We start from the raw sequence: 16,384 nt of genomic DNA on the forward strand, positions 1-16,384 counted from the left end.
TTGTAGTGCTGTCTGAATCTACAATTCCAAAATCGAGTGCCCTAGAAATTTCACAGAAGTGTCTGCAAAAAAACCATTGTGCCTCAATGCTCACTAGACCACAATGCATTGCATTTGAACAATTTTTGCCAAAAAAATGTATTTAAATGTTTTATTTTGATAAAGCATCAATGTTTTTATCTTAAGAAGACAGTAGATTCATAAATGATTGTTGCATAACGCTCATATCAATGAGATTTTCACTTCGTGAAATCGATGTCGTCAATTTCGCCGTAAAAAAAAAAAAAGTAGTGTCCGAATTGCTTTTAAAATCCAGGTTCATGAGAGTAGTTAGGGGTTAGGGTGGAAATTCAGACATATCACACCTCTGGCATTTTGACCTCTGCAGACATACAGCTTCTTTTTTTGTCATGTCTGGTTAAGGCGACACATTGTAACCACCTGGTGCAGTTCAGCCTTTGTTCTGTTAGGGAAAGCAGCAGAAACGGTCCCAGTTAGAGGTGCTACAAAGCAACTAAGCAACTCCAAGATAAACACAACGTTTCTTCATATATATCAAAAGAAAACAAGTAAATAGTTTTTGTTCCTTTTTAATAGGCAGCAAAAGTGAATAAAAGAGAGGCATGCATCCTAAAATGTGAATGTGATTCTTTGAAGGCCTCACCCCTTAAGTTGGATGTTCAGGTGTTGAGACTGTCCATGCAGTAATTGGTGTTTGAGCTAAAACCACAATCTCCCATTCAACTCCCAACTGTCCTGGCACAGTAATAGTCCCACTTTATTCCTGTTCAGTGGCGGAGCTAGAACAGTTTTTATGGGGGGGCGACAGGGGGCCAAAAGACTTTGGAAGAGTTGCAAATGAGAACAGAAGAGTGAAAGGCCAATTTAAATGAAAGGATCAAAATATGTATTTCAAAAGTTTTTTGTTTATTATTGTTATAAATGTTAATAATTTGAGGGGTTCAATATTTCATGAAAAATATTGCTTTTGTTATTTCTGCAACGCTTAAAGAAGCTTTTATGGATGGTTTCTTAATCTTTGTCAATTAAGATGGAATTATTGATGCAAAAAACTGGGGCGCAAGTGGAGGGAACAAAGCTTTTTGCTAGGGGGCAGCTTCACCCCCTCCCCAGGGGCTCCAAACCCCTTTTTTAATTCTGTGAGGAAAGCTCTTTAGTTTTTGGGCTCTGAACACACCTTCTTCTCACAATTGTGATGAAGTGAACCAGAGGATGTAACTAATAGCAAGCTGACATTTATTTTGTTGTACTTCTTAGTTTTAGTTGGAAAGTCAACATTAGCAGAGTTGACAAAAGAACAGGTTTTTGCACTTTTTATTCTGTTGAAAAAGATAGGAAAAATTGTTAACATACTTTAACCAAGAGATCATTGAAACTTTTTGGACAGTTTTGAGCCAGAATTCCTTATAGATAAGTCTAACTTTACAGAATTTTTTACCCCATTACTCCTTCACAAGGGATTTCTGCTTGTTTTACTCCCAAACAGAAGTGTAACACCAGGCACTTTTAGCTCTTTTGGTTTGCTGTTTAGTTTTTGTATTTGTGAACAATTTTCTTTGATTCCTAAAATGCTTTACATTTAGTTTCTCAGGATAACAATTTTTTATTCAAATACTACTTTAGCACTACAGTCTTATTTTTTTATACATTTTTCAGCCTTCTTTTTTGTTTTAATTTTTCAGCTAATTTTGAATTAATTGTAAAAATAAATTCTGAAAATAAAAATAACAGTAAGCTTCATTTATGTAGTCTTTTTTAATGTTTTTTTTGTTGCTAATATACCACTTCCTTTTAAGTTCAAAATCTAAACAAAGATGTGATTTATTTCATCTCTTTTGGGTTTTTTATTCCTTTATCTCACTTAGTTTTTTGAGTGGAGTTGTATTTATTTTTTTACTTTTAAGCATTGCTCAGAACCTGTCAGTCTTCAGCAAATGCAGCATTTAGCATTTCAGTTGGCACGTCTAGCACAAAAAAAAAAAATCTTTTCTGCTTTTTTATTAGTTGGCACGTCAAGCAAAAAATATGTAACTTTTCTGCTTCTTATACTAATTTTATCGAATTTGACATTCAGTATTTTGCGGTTAAACATTTAGTTTTGGTTATTAGCATTTTTCTGATTTCTTTGAACATTTTTGCAGTGTGTTTTTTCTGATTTAGCTTTGTTTTTAAAGTTGTTAAAATTTGTTTTATGTTTTTCTCTGCCTTATTTTACTTTTTAGCTGATTGGGCATTTAACATAGATTCAGCTTTTTCAAATGGTGCTTCAGCATTATCATTACTGTTTATATTGAGCATTTCAGGATATAGTATACAGACACAATCAGTAAAACAGCTTTTTCTGCATAGAGAACAATGTTAGAGGCAAAGAAACGCGACATCGCTGTTGTAGTTTGCTTGCAACGGGAAGATGCGTGGGCTTATTTTCTGTTTAACTGTTGCATTGATGGGATTAGGACAAGTCAAATCATGTCTACATGAGCGAAAGTAAAACAGGTGAATTCCACAAAACAAACATTTCCAAAACGGTCTCAAGGTTGGACACCCCTGACCTCGATGAACTGTTTTGCAATTTAAAAAAAAGTCTAGTAAAGTATTGATAAGAAAAAACTGTTTTTTTAAAAAGTTGATGAATTTTATTTGTTCATTTCTCTTTGTGTTGTGCAACATAAAAACTTGCATTCAAAAGCAGACATTCTGAGTTTGGCGGAAGTCATTGGGGTTCATCGATGAAGACTTGAGTGGTGTGATGAAGAGCACATTCGTGTCTCACAGCGTCAAAAAGTTCCTCGCTGTGAGAACGGAGTGTGTGAAGCAGCTGCAGCTCAGGTGTGATGCTCACACCAGCTGGATGTCTGAGGACTGCCTAAGGAACTCCTGCTGCCCGTTGGGGTGAGGAGCTGCCTCCTCCCCGCTCTGTAACTCCTCCAGGTTGGACTCACTGTTGAAGAAGTCTGTCCCCCCCCAGCTGCTGAGTTGATCGTTGCCCCGCTCGCTCCCGTTGCTGCTGCTGATGCTGTTGTCGAGAGCGGAGGAGAGGCGCGGGTTGCCCAAAGGCTGGCTGAGGTTGTGCACGGAGAGAGACTTGCCCAGGCTGCCAGCCCAGTCGGCGGGCCCTGCCTCCTGGGTGGAGGAGAGCAGCTTTAAGGGGTTGACCTCCAGGCTCAGGTGCCTCCTCCAGAGCCCCTGGGACTTCAGGGGGGGCTTCTTCCGCAGCTGGACCCGCCCCTGCGTGGAGCCGGCGCCGCCCTCCACCTCCCCATCATCATCCTCATCGTCATCATCGTCAACGCTGCATCTCACGACAACAGGGGGCGCCAGACTGCTCTCATCCATCACCTCATCCGACATGGGCTGAACAGGGCCTCGCAGATTGGGCGGCACCATGGGGGGCAGCTGGAGAGTGAAGCTCCCAGATGAAGAAGGCGGGGGTGGCAGGTCAGGAAACTGTGACTTTTTAGAAGGAGTCACAAGGGTAGGGTATGGGCTGTCCGGGGGCAGTAGGGGGGAGGGAGACAGCGAGGCTGTGGATGGGGGGTAGGAGGGGGGTTCGGAGTCCGGAGGGCACTCGTCATCAGCCGGCGCCAGAATGAGGCGCAGGCCTCGGGGGCTGGCGCTGAGAGAGCGCTGCATGCCTCCACCCTCGTCTCGGCTTCTGATGGCATCGCCCCTGTGAGGGGAGAGCGGGAAGTCCGACCCGTGGCGCTGGTGGTTCTCCAGTTCAAAGAGCGGCAGAGACGAGAGTCCCGAAGAGCCTTTCTGCAGGACCTGCCGGTAAATATCCAGTAAAGAGTCTAGTTTGGACTCGATGGAGGACACCTGAGAACAGAACAACAAACTCAACCAGGATAAACCTCAGCAACTCGAAAATCCACCAAAGGTCCCCCTGCGATCATCTTTTGATCTAGTTAATTAAAAAAAGTCAATTAGGATTATGCCGTTTTTAGACAAAATCCAAAAACCTGTGTTGTTTTCTATGACATAGTTTCTGCAGTGTGGCAGTAGTTTATTCGAAAATCACCTCAGAGGTGTGGGCAGGAGAGATAAACCCTGCCTTCCTTCCTGTCACCCGGAACTGAGAACTCTCTGTTTACCCACTCTACCTCTAGCCTACAGCCCCTCAACCCCCAACCTAACATTAGATTAGTAGATATGCCTTTATTGTCATTGTCCACATGAACAATGAAATTGGATCATTAACACAAATGGCAGGAATATTGGAGATATTCCAGATTCCAGCTCAAACAAAGACGTACAAGAATCGGTTTGCCTGCAAGTGGACGCATCCAATTGGTGCGGAGCCGGGAGTTCGCAACGTATTTTCTACGTCACAACTACAATCTTTTTTAAACAGCCTTTTCTTGTCTGATCCGGATTCACAACAATTTGAATAAAGAAATACTCAGAAATGCAAGTCTAATCTTTATTTTCTTTATAAATGTCCTCCATCATCAGAAAAATACTACAACATGTGAAAAACACATTTTTATTGGAGTGGGTCTTTAAAAAAATGATTTTCTACATTCAGTGACAGCAGAAAACTGACAAACAATAAGGTTAAAGTCACATTGGTTTTAGTCACAGCTGCGTTGGGCAACCATTTTGGTTTCACAGGCGGGTATTTCGCCATCAGATGTTACGCTTGAAGGCATAATTTGATGGCTATCAGAGAACCAGACCATTGATGTCATTGTTTTATTTTAAAATGTAAACATGTCTAATATTGTATTGTTTTGTGTCGTTTGTTTCTTTTGTAAATTGGTAAATGTGTTTTATTTTGCATTGCATTTATTAAAAAAAAACTTCTTTTAAATATGTTTATAATGTTTAGCCATAATGTATTGTTTTGTAATGGACTACAGATGCAAATGAGCTATCAAGAGACAATCTAGTGCAAGCATCTTTTTAAGCTTAATATATGTACGTTGTCCTGATAAATTAATAAACTTAACTAAGTTCCTCAATCCAACCTCTAAATGCTGACCACCAAGCAGGGAGTCTTTAGGTCTGTAGTTTGACTTGTGGATTTGAATCCATCATGTCCCAGTCTCTACCTTGATGCCACTGAGCTTAAAAACAACAACAACAACAAAAAAAACACCATCAACTCCACTCCTGCATAAAATGTTGTCCTCCTCAGAAAACCTAGAGGTGGATTTTAGTGTTTTCAGGCAGCAGGTTTAGAATTGAATCGTTGACTCTTTATGAGAACTGGACTAAATGACCCCTCCCCCATCAAACTTAGGAAGCCAAAATCCCGTAGACTCCTATGGAGAAAAATAACCAGCTGTTAGCCTTTCTTTTTGTCAGAATATTTTAATATATTCTTGATTATCTTGTTTTTGTAAATATTTTTTCTTTATTGCATTTAAGCTATGAACTGGCCAATCAGATGTCTTACAATTGTTCAGAGTGATTGATTGACATATTTCATGTAGCCTGCTTTCCATTGGAAGGGGTGTGGCCTTCCAACAAGCTCACTACTCATTGGTGAGAGTGGTTGCCATAGAAATGTTGACTGAAACCAACTCAGACTGATCATTACTTAGTGATGTCATCTGGTGCCAAAATGGCAGGGTCTATTGGGAAAAAATTAACTGACTTTATTTTGTTGTATATGAAAGTAAGTCATTTTCCATGGGTGACAACTCACACACACCCAGTCCAGTTCTCATTATACAGTCAATGGGAGTGATGTGGAATCTCTCTGCTGCAGTGTCAGTCAGATTCCTTTAAAGTCCTCTCCAGTTCAGTGTCCTCTCCGGCTAAGGTGGGATTTTTCCCTCCCTCTCTTAATTCAGAAGTCAACTTCAGCTGTGTGCATTCTTGTCAGTGCTTGGTGCATTGTTGTTGTTTTTAGGTCGTCCCGCAGCACATTTGGACTTTGTAGCAGCTCTCAGTTGCCGTGCACAAACATACACCAGTTGAAAACTCACCTGTCTTTCCACCTTGCAGACACGTCCCAGCATGCTCATGCCCTCCAGGGAGTCTCCGTCTGGGTGCAACTTATCGCGAGGCTTCTTTTCTACGGGAATCTGGCCTTTTCCCAGAATCTGATCCACCCTGACCCAAAAACACTCAGCATTAACACTCCATCAAGTCATGGAGATAAAAGCACAGGTTAGTTGATTAGTTAGTGTGTTCACATTACAACTTTATCAACGTTTCAAGTTTCTACGTCCAATATTGACATTTGTTCAATCAAATATTTTAGTAACTTCTGAAAATTCTGTTAATAGGCTAAACATTGAGTTGTCTCAGGGTCTGAGCTCACGAGCTCTAATCAAAGCTGAGCAGTGACCTAAAGTGGAAACATGGGTGGAAAAGGAAACAAATGAAGAAGTCAAAGTGAAAGTCCTGGACTCAACCTGACCTGAGCTGTCGGGATGAATCTCAACAAACTACAAAAACTTTACAAAAGCAAACAACAAAAACAGGATCAAAATCCATCTTGAAAAAAGAGAACATTGATTTGTCTGTTAAAACATTTGCACCTGTTGCTTCTTGTTGCCAGGATAGACTGTGGTTACCCCCCCCCCCCCCCTATGCATGTCTGAGAGGCAGCATAACTGCAGGAAAACTCCTAAAAGCAGGTGAGAACCAGCTTCTTCTGGGATGCCCCCTGGTGGATTTCTAGCTGACAGCCTTCTGATGTAGACAACATATTTATAAATAAAGTGTTAAGGAGTAGTGATGAGTAAATAGCAGAAAAGAATATCTCTAATTTCAGTGGAGTGGTCCTTATGTTGCTCCCAACACAATCACTGCATCCGGGTTTAACAGGAATTCCACAAAAGTTAGGGCATCGTTATCCGCGTTAGATGATCTGCTAAAGCCCTTCCACTGGCTATAGGGGAATGATAATTAACTGCGGGGCAGAAAACAGGGACTAAGTTCTATCCAATGGGTTTTTAAAGAAAAGCTTGGATCATGTTTGCAAGATTGGGGTCTCAGAATTGCATGTATCAAATATTGTTGGAATGGTTATATAGGGTTAAACATCTATTATGTTATCAAGAGTCTGTTGTAATTCTGTCTGAAAGTTTTTGAAAGTATTACATTTTTTTTTGTAAAGTGCCAACCTTTCTGGAATGCAGGTTATATATAAAGGAATAAATGTACATTTTTTTACTGGGGAGAATAAAGTCCCCGATGTTCTGAGAAATTCAGTTTTAGTCCGTAATGCTCTAAAAGAACTTCTTAAGGGCCTCAGAGTTTTTCTTTCTGCAGGCTGAGTTTTAATGTCAAAGGAGGTCAGGGTCTGGCCTTTGTACTGCCCGCTTCCTCCTGGCCTAGCTTTAAAACACGTCCTCCACGTCTGATCGCTCTCGGCAAAGGCCCGCTAACACTCAAAGTCTGCGATGAAGAGGAGAAACAGTGGAGATGCTGAGAATGCAGAGAGCCCCGTGAAGACGGACGCCGCAGTAGACGGGACTGTCAGAAGCAGATCTTTGAAGATATGCATGCTGGTTCCAGACCTGGTCTGAAGGCTCTTGATGCGGCAGAGCATGTCCAGGTGTCCTGCAGAGTACTGCTCGATCACGTCCTTCACGTCGTACGGACGCAGCGTCTCCTTGAACTTCTTCTTAGCAACATGGAATTTCATGATTCTTTACACAAAAAGAGAAAGAAAAAAAGACATGAGGTGTCATGAGTTACATCAACCAATAGATGGCAGCAAAGTCCTAAAATTAAACCAGAAGCATTTATAATTGTCATGTTGAAGCTTTTGGAATACCAGCTGTTGGAAAATTTAGCTAAAATAATCATAAACAAACAAACAGAACAATTTCTGTCCAGTCCTGTTTGTTGATGGGAGAAATATTATCTGCCAGGTAAGGAGATCTGTGTTCTTGTTGGTTCAGGTTCCCCATTGGCCTCAGCCTGACTTTCTCTGTCTAAACAGTGGAGACAGATGAGCCTCAGTAATAACAGTCCAACCAGGGGGTGTGGGGGCTGAGCCCTAAACTCAACACCCTGGGAAAGGCCCGGACTCTGGCGGCCCACGGAGGTCACCTGCTGGGCGGACAGGTGAGCACAAATAAGAAGCTTTTACACAAAGTTTTCGATTGTGAAAGAGCAGTTTCCATCATTCCAATCCTCAAAAGAAGCTGCTGTGGTTTTCAACACATCCCTGCCTTTCCTTCTGCCGATCTCCTGGACCAGGAGTGTTCCTCCAAAAAAGCTACACTCACATCGAGCATGCAACACATTTTCACGAATGCATTGAATGCCCATTCTTGGATCCGCTTTCAGCTCATGGTTTTCACACTGGACAAGCAGGGAGGGGCTTCTTCTTCTTTTTCTACTGTTTACTAGCGCATGTCCGCCACCTACAGTTGGAAGAGGCTTGGCACAAAATATCGAAGCGGTGAAAATCTCATGAATTTTACTCCAGGCTTTTTCTGTCACAGCTCTATTCCCATATATGAAAGACTAGATGTCAGAAAGCCGGCTGGGTGCAAGCCGCAATTATTAATTTTTCCTCCATTATCAATTTTCAAAGAGTTGGCATTTCAGTGAATTAAAAAGGACTCCATCCATAAGCCACCACCAAATCCGAGTCTCTAATTGGTCTCAGGTTTTACTTTTGACACGTGTTCAATGGCTGCACATTTTGTACGTAGAGCCTGAAAACGGTCCAAGAAACTTGCGTGAGGCATGAACGTGAAAGCCTAAACTCTGGATTTATGCACGTTTACATAGACTTTTCCTTCAGCATGCGACGCCAAGGGCGATGTCAACGGAGCTTTAGGATCTGGCTGGGTTGCAGATTGACAGACCCACTCTGAAGCTTCTCCAAGCCTTAGAGTTTATTTATGAAAAACCAGGGACAATGCATAAAAGAACATTGATCATGTGAAACACAATGAGAGGTTTTGTGCCAGGTTATAGCAAATTTAGCTAATTTCTGCCAGTGGTCCCCTTGTTACGAACGGGGGAATGAGGGAAGCGCCCAGGAGGCAGAAGGTTTCATGGAAACAGGGGCTATAATAACAAAAAACTAAAGCACTGCAGCAGGCAGCCAAACTCGAATCTAGACATATTAGGAAACAGGAAGTGGACTCAAAACATGAAGAAAGAAAAGACAACCAGAAAACAATAGTAAATAAACTAAAACCGTGACACTCCTACTAAGTAAAAGCAGGTAAACACATAACAGCTTCCTTTCCAATCGTCTTCAGTCCTTTCAGAGAAACACCAAGCTGGTCTCTGGTCACCTTTAACATCCTGATCAAACCAACAGGTTCTGTAAGCTCAACTGAACAGTTTTCCATGTAACTCCTGTCCTGATCTTGAAGCTGGAAGACTGTGGAGATGAAACCCTCCACCAACATGAAAAGAAGCTCCAGCAGAATAAAAAACGGCCTTCTGCTGCGAGCGTTTGGGGTCTGAGAGGGAAAAAAATGGAGCATCTGCTTTAGGACACAAAAATATTAATAACTGTTACAGAAACATTTACATGTAGTGGATGAGAAAAAAGATGAAGGGGAGTACACTTTATTTTCCTCAACCCAATAGCATTAAAATGCACGACTTTTTTAAAAACTTGTTTCTGTTGGAAATCTCATTTTAAGAAATTGCATGAATCAAACTAATGTTAGATTAAAGTTCCTTTTTCATTTTTTTGGTTGGATTTTAGCTTTTTTTTTTGTTTAATCTGGTTATGAAGACCATTCAGCTGTTTGTACAAATTGTCTCCATGAGAGCTGTGGGACTAAATTCTCATGTTCTGGTAGTCATTCAGGATTCCTAAAAGAGCAGCTTGAACTTTTGAGGAAAAAAAAGTCTCCTTTAGGACTTAGTGACGTCCTAAACAGCATTATCGTTGATCATTTAAAATTAAATCCATCTAATCTTTTTAGGTGGATTTTTAATCCCAACAAACCAGAGATTATTTTCAGAACACTCTTCTATTTTCTAATGGTGGTTTGGATTGTGAGCTGAAGCTCACCTGACGGCTCGGATCACCGCCTTTAGAGGGGCTGAGAGATCCTCCACCGTCACGTCGCAGTGGCAGCCTCTCTCAAACGAATCCTCTGTGGCCGCGCCTCCATCCCCTGAAAGATGAAGAGGAGACTCCTTAACAAACCGAGAACACAGTCCGAACACCTAGAAAAGTCTTTTTTCCAGAGCAGAATAATCTGGAATAATCATTTTCTGGAGCAGGTACTTGCAGGTGCTTCCAGGAATGTTTTAAATGAAACCAGTTTGGCTTTCAGAAAGGTAAATGTCATGTGGAGGAGGCTGGCTCGAGAGCCAGTAGGACCCAGGCGCAGAGACGGGAGGCAAACGGGGTCAAGGGCAAGGGGTTTAATTAGAACAAAAGGCGCTGCAGAGCAGGATGACAAACAAAAACTCACTGTGGCGTGGCATGGAACATGGCATGAACAGACGAAGGCACATGAAGACATTTAACACACGACCAGAAGTTAATGGACCAGCACAGGAGGAAGGCAGAGACAGAACTTATATACAGACAGGGCAGACAAGACACAGGTGAACACAATCAGGGCAGATGGGGACCAAAGGAAGTAAAACTCACGACACAAGACAAGACAGGAAACCTTTCAAAATAAAACAGGAAACAGAACTTAACCATGACAGAACAAGACAGAAAGCAAAAACCAATACAAAAGAAACTCAAACCATGACAGTACCCCCCCCTCAAGGAACCGCTCCGAGGTTCGCAAAGTCAACTGAGGGGGGGGCCCCGGAGGTCAAACCTCGACGGGCATAAGAGTCCAAGGAGTCAGGCGGACGGCCGGGGGTCCGCGCCGTCCGGCAAAGCAGGTCCGGAGGACGGCCGGGGTTCCTCGCCGTCCGGCGAGGCAGGTCCGGAGGACGGCCGGGGATCCGCGCCGTCCGGCGAGGCAGGTCCGGAGGACGGCCGGGGTTCCGCGCCGTCCGGCGAGGCAGGTCAGGCTTGGAGTCAGGCTTGGAGTCAGGCTTGGAGTCAGGCTTGGAGTCAGGCTTGGAGTCAGGCTTGGAGTCAGGCTTGGAGTCAGGCTTGGAGTCAGGCTTGGAGTCAGGCATGGAGTCAGGCATGGAGTCAGGCATGGAGTCAGGCATGGAGTCAGGCATGGAGTCAGGCATGGAGTCAGGCATGGAGTCAGGCATGGAGTCAGGCATGGAGTCAGGCATGGAGTCAGGCATGGAGTCAGGCATGGAGTCAGGCATGGAGTCAGGCATGGAGTCAGGCATGGAGTCAGGCATGGAGTCAGGCATGGAGTCAGGGTCGGGCCAGCAGTCAGGCTCTGGCGGGTCGGGCCAGCAGTCAGGCTCTGGCGGGTCGGGCGTGGAGCCGAGCTCTGGCGGGTCAGGCGTGGAGCAGAGCTCTGGCGGGTCAGGCGTGGAGCAGAGCTCTGGCGGGTCAGGCGTGGCAGTGGAAGCAGGAACGGGTTCAGGCGGCACCCCCCTGGGAGCTGGAACGGGTCGGGGCGCAGGCGGCACCCCCCTGGGAGCAGGAACAGGTCGGGGCGCAGGCGGCACCCCCCTGGGAGCAGGAACAGGTCGGGGCGCAGGCGGCACCCCCCTGGGAGCAGGAACAGGTCGGGGGACGTCCGGGACCACCACAGGACGAGATTGTGGTGCGTCCGGGACCACCACTGGAGGAGATTGTGATGCGTCTGGGACCACCACTGGAGGAGATTGTGGTGCGTCCGGGACCACCACTGGAGGAGATTGTGGTGCGTCCGGGACCACCACTGGAGATTGTGGTGCGTCCGGGACCACCACTGGAGGAGATTGTGGTGCGTCCGGGACCACCACTGGAGGAGATTGTGGTGCGTCCGGGACCACCACTGGATGAAGTTGTGGTGCGTCCGGGACCACCACTGGACGTGGACGGGGACGGTGGCGGCGACGACGACCCCCCCTCAGGGCAAGCCGGCTCCCAGCAAAGTCCTGGTGGCTCCCACTCCAGGGATATGAGGCAAACTGGGCCTGGTCAAACACCCAGAATATCCTGGTCTGCTCTGCTTCCAGGCAGTAAGCCTCTAGGAGCTGCATGTCCCGCTCTGCTGGGTCCAAAAAATATGGCTGGTCCATTCTGTCATGTGGAGGAGGCTGGCTCGAGAGCCAGTAGGACCCAGGCGCAGAGACGGGAGGCAAACGGGGTCAAGGGCAAGGGGTTTAATTAGAACAAAAGGCGCTGCAGAGCAGGATGACAAACAAAAACTCACTGTGGCGTGGCATGGAACATGGCATGAACAGACGAAGGCACATGAAGACATTTAACACACGACCAGAAGTTAATGGACCAGCACAGGAGGAAGGCAGAGACAGAACTTATATACAGACAGGGCAGACAAGACACAGGTGAACACAATCAGGGCAGATGGGGACCAAAGGAAGTAAAACTCACGACACAAGACAAGACAGGAAACCTTTCAAAATAAAACAGGAAACAGAACTTAACCATGACAGAACAAGACAGAAAGCAAAAACCAATACAAAAGAAACTCAAACCATGACAGTACCCCCCCCTCAAGGAACCGCTCCGAGGTTCCCAAAGTCAACTGAGGGGGGGGCCCCGGAGGTCAAACCTCGACGGGCATAAGAGTCCAAGGAGTCAGGCGGACGGCCGGGGGTCCGCGCCGTCCGGCAAAGCAGGTGCGGAGGACTCCCGGGGTTCCTCGCCGTCCGGCGAGGCAGGTCCGGAGGACGGCCGGGGTTCCGCGCCGTCCGGCGAGGCAGGTCCGGAGGACGGCCGGGGTTCCGCGCCGTCCGGCGAGGCAGGTCCGGAGGAGTCAGGCTTGGAGTCAGGCTTGGAGTCAGGCTTGGAGTCAGGCTTGGAGTCAGGCTTGGAGTCAGGCTTGGAGTCAGGCTTGGAGTCAGGCTTGGAGTCAGGCTTGGAGTCAGGCTTGGAGTCAGGCTTGGAGTCAGGCTTGGAGTCAGGCATGGAGTCAGGCATGGAGTGGAGTCAGGCATGGAGTCAGGCATGGAGTCAGGCATGGAGTCAGGCATGGAGTCAGGCATGGAGTCAGGCATGGAGTCAGGCATGGAGTCAGGCATGGAGTCAGGCATGGAGTCAGGCATGGAGTCAGGCATGGAGTCAGGGTCGGGCCAGCAGTCAGGCTCTGGCGGGTCGGGCCAGCAGTCAGGCTCTGGCGGGTCGGGCCAGCAGTCAGGCTCTGGCGGGTCGGGCGTGGAGCCGAGCTATGGCGGGTCAGGCGTGGAGCAGAGCTCTGGCGGGTCAGGCGTGGAGCAGAGCTCTGGCGGGTCAGGCGTGGCAGTGGAAGCAGGAACGGGTTCAGGCGGCACCCCCCTGGGAGCTGGAACGGGTCGGGGCGCAGGCGGCACCCCCCTGGGAGCAGGAACAGGTCGGGGCGCAGGCGGCACCCCCCTGGGAGCAGGAACAGGTCGGGGCGCAGGCGGCACCCCCCTGGGAGCAGGATCAGGTCGGGGGACGTCCGGGACCACCACAGGACGAGATTGTGGTGCGTCCGGGACCACCACTGGAGGAGATTGTGATGCGTCCGGGACCACCACTGGAGGAGATTGTGGTGCGTCCGGGACCACCACTGGAGGAGATTGTGGTGCGTCCGGGACCACCACTGGAGGAGATTGTGGTGCGTCCGGGACCACCACTGGAGGAGATTGTGGTGCGTCCGGGACCACCACTGGAGGAGATTGTGGTGCGTCCGGGACCACCACTGGAGGAGATTGTGGTGCGTCCGGGACCACCACTGGATGAAGTTGTGGTGCGTCCGGGACCACCACTGGACGTGGACGGGGACGGTGGCGGCGACGACGACCCCCCCTCAGGGCAAGCCGGCTCCCAGCAAAGTCCTGGTGGCTCCCACTCCAGGGATATGAGGCAAACTGGGCCTGGTCAAACACCCAGAATATCCTGGTCTGCTCTGCTTCCAGGCAGTAAGCCTCTAGGAGCTGCATGTCCCGCTCTGCTGGGTCCAAAAAATATGGCTGGTCCATTCTGTCATGTGGAGGAGGCTGGCTCGAGAGCCAGTAGGACCCAGGCGCAGAGACGGGAGGCAAACGGGGTCAAGGGCAAGGGGTTTAATTAGAACAAAAGGCGCTGCAGAGCAGGATGACAAACAAAAACTCACTGTGGCGTGGCATGGAACATGGCATGAACAGACGAAGGCACATGAAGACATTTAACACACGACCAGAAGTTAATGGACCAGCACAGGAGGAAGGCAGAGACAGAACTTATATACAGACAGGGCAGACAAGACACAGGTGAACACAATCAGGGCAGATGGGGACCAAAGGAAGTAAAACTCACGACACAAGACAAGACAGGAAACCTTTCAAAATAAAACAGGAAACAGAACTTAACCATGACAGAACAAGACAGAAAGCAAAAACCAATACAAAAGAAACTCAAACCATGACAGTAAATTTATGTTGTACTCGCATGCGGCCAGCTCAGAAACGGTGAGAAAATGTTGCTAAAGCTTGTAATCAGATGGCAAGCGAGAGAAAACCCCAATGAAAAGATGAAGCAATAGAGCCCAACTAACGCACTGCATGTAAAAATGATGGATTATTGCAGGATAATGAAGCTGGAAAACACAGCTGCTGTCAAAAGGACAGTTTAGGGGGGGTTCTAACCAAAATAAAGGCGTGAGTAAAAACTCACGCTCTCTGTGAATATATGTTTTTCTGTTTAATCAAAATGTCCTCAAAGAGAATGATCAAACTTGAATCTTTCCGTGTAAATTCAAGATAAGAGTTTATTAAAATTCCCGACATGTTTGTACCTCGTCCATCATCTGGGGTGAAACTTAACTCAGAGGTATCCAAACTAAAATCCTGCAGATAAAACAAGAAATTCTGTTTTATCAGCAAATGTTTGAGAGTTCATGAAATACAGCCAACACGTGAAAATATGGGTTGTGACTTTAGTTCTTTCTACTAAGCTTTTAAAAGTTAACCCCCCCCCCCCCCAAAAAAAAAAAAAAAAAAATTAATGAAACATTTTCATGGTCTGTTGGTTATTTTAATAGCTAACTGAGCATGTAGTATGAAACTCAGCAAGTTTTTACTTTGGAAATGATTCTAAATTTTTAAAGGTTTCAAACGTTCACATAAAATTACATTTCAGGTGTATTTCACCTTTTAGCCTTACTTTGCTTTTTAAATTGTCACAATTTTTTATCTCTGTTTTTGCTCAGCATCACTAAACTGCAGTTTTAGCAAAACTGGAAACATTTTTCAAATTCAGTTTAATCAGTTTCAGTGTTTGGGCTAATTCAACTCTTTTAAATTTAAACGGAGGCCTTTTACGATAAGATAAGTTGGTGCTTTCTTGCAAAATCTCTGGTTAATACCCTGGAAATGCATAAAAAAAAAAGAAACAAAGAAAAAAAAAGTATTTTCAACCTGTATTTCAGGACAAAGAGGTTATAGGGCGAGGTGGGGAAGTGTTAATCTAAGAACAAAAAAAGGCGTTGAAAAGGGGACTTCTGTTCCACATGAAAGCCATGCAGGAAGCCCAGAGTCATGCAGAGAAGCTGCCTGGAGGTTCAGCTCACAGAGGCTGCGCTGAAGAATACCTGCATGCTCATCACCACATCTCAGGAATGCAAAGCATGCGCTGAAGTGTGCAAGTCATGGAGGAATCCAGAGATGGGAGCAGACTTGAAACCAGGACATCTGGCTGTAACCAGCACAGGTCTGGTTCCAGGACAGGACTGGATTTTTCTAGAAAGGTTTGGGATGTACATGTCATCAGTAAAGAGAAACTGGCTCACCTTCTGGGGTGGCATTGCGCGCCTGACTTTTCAGCCTCAGTGATGGCCTGAATCGGGTCCGGTCGTTGAAGCTCCAGCTCTTCTGGACTTTGGCGGGGCTCCCGCTCATGAGCTCATTGCTACCCACCACCTCGCTGCCCGGTGAACAGCGCTGGCGGTCACCGATGGTCGTCTGTCTGCTCTTCATGCTCTGACCTCGAGGGCTCGCCATCCGGACCCGCTCCTTGAAACTCAGCTTCTGACTGGGGGAGGCAAGAAGGTAAAGAGAAGCAGGTGGGAGACGATGGACGGGGAGGGAGTGTGAGACGGGGGAAAGTGAGTGAAGATTCGAGGTGATGGGGTTAAAGGATGTGGTGGGGGGTGTTGGGGACCAGAGAGAAAAAAAGGAAAGTGTCAATAATCATTTACTCTTAGATGTGAGAAGAGTTCAGAGCGCAAACAGAGGGCAGCATTCTGTCTTTTCCTTCACAACAGACATCACCCATCTAGCAGACATGCCCAAACCACAGGAGCAGAACCCCCAACTCACATCAGCAGACAACCCCTTCATGTCGTCTTCAAAAAAATAAAGATGCTTTCGTGGGAATCAAAATGCACTAAAACATCAAAGCTCGCTTTAAACACTAATACTGAGAAAA

The 16,384-nt window shown here is 46.3% G+C and overlaps 1 protein-coding gene across 2 annotated transcripts in view; it reads right to left on the bottom strand.

The window, feature by feature from the left end:
* Positions 1 to 1,909: 1,909 nt before the first annotated feature.
* Positions 1,910 to 16,384, bottom strand: part of LOC101161745 (potassium voltage-gated channel subfamily KQT member 5) — a 123,583-nt gene continuing 109,108 nt past the window's right edge. For both annotated transcript variants that reach the window (XM_023963283.1, XM_023963282.1), the window contains 5 exons: positions 15,747 to 15,988; positions 9,977 to 10,082; positions 7,500 to 7,631; positions 5,958 to 6,084; positions 1,910 to 3,840 (listed from right to left, as the gene is read on the bottom strand). In XM_023963283.1, coding sequence (XP_023819051.1) covers positions 2,860 to 3,840; positions 5,958 to 6,084; positions 7,500 to 7,631; positions 9,977 to 10,082; positions 15,747 to 15,988 — 1,588 coding nt within the window. In that variant the 3' untranslated portion in view covers positions 1,910 to 2,859. The remainder of the gene's footprint in view (positions 3,841 to 5,957; positions 6,085 to 7,499; positions 7,632 to 9,976; positions 10,083 to 15,746; positions 15,989 to 16,384) is intronic.

The sequence above is a fragment of the Oryzias latipes genome, chromosome 15, assembly GCF_002234675.1.
Source record: "Oryzias latipes chromosome 15, ASM223467v1".
NCBI lineage: Eukaryota > Metazoa > Chordata > Actinopteri > Beloniformes > Adrianichthyidae > Oryzias > Oryzias latipes.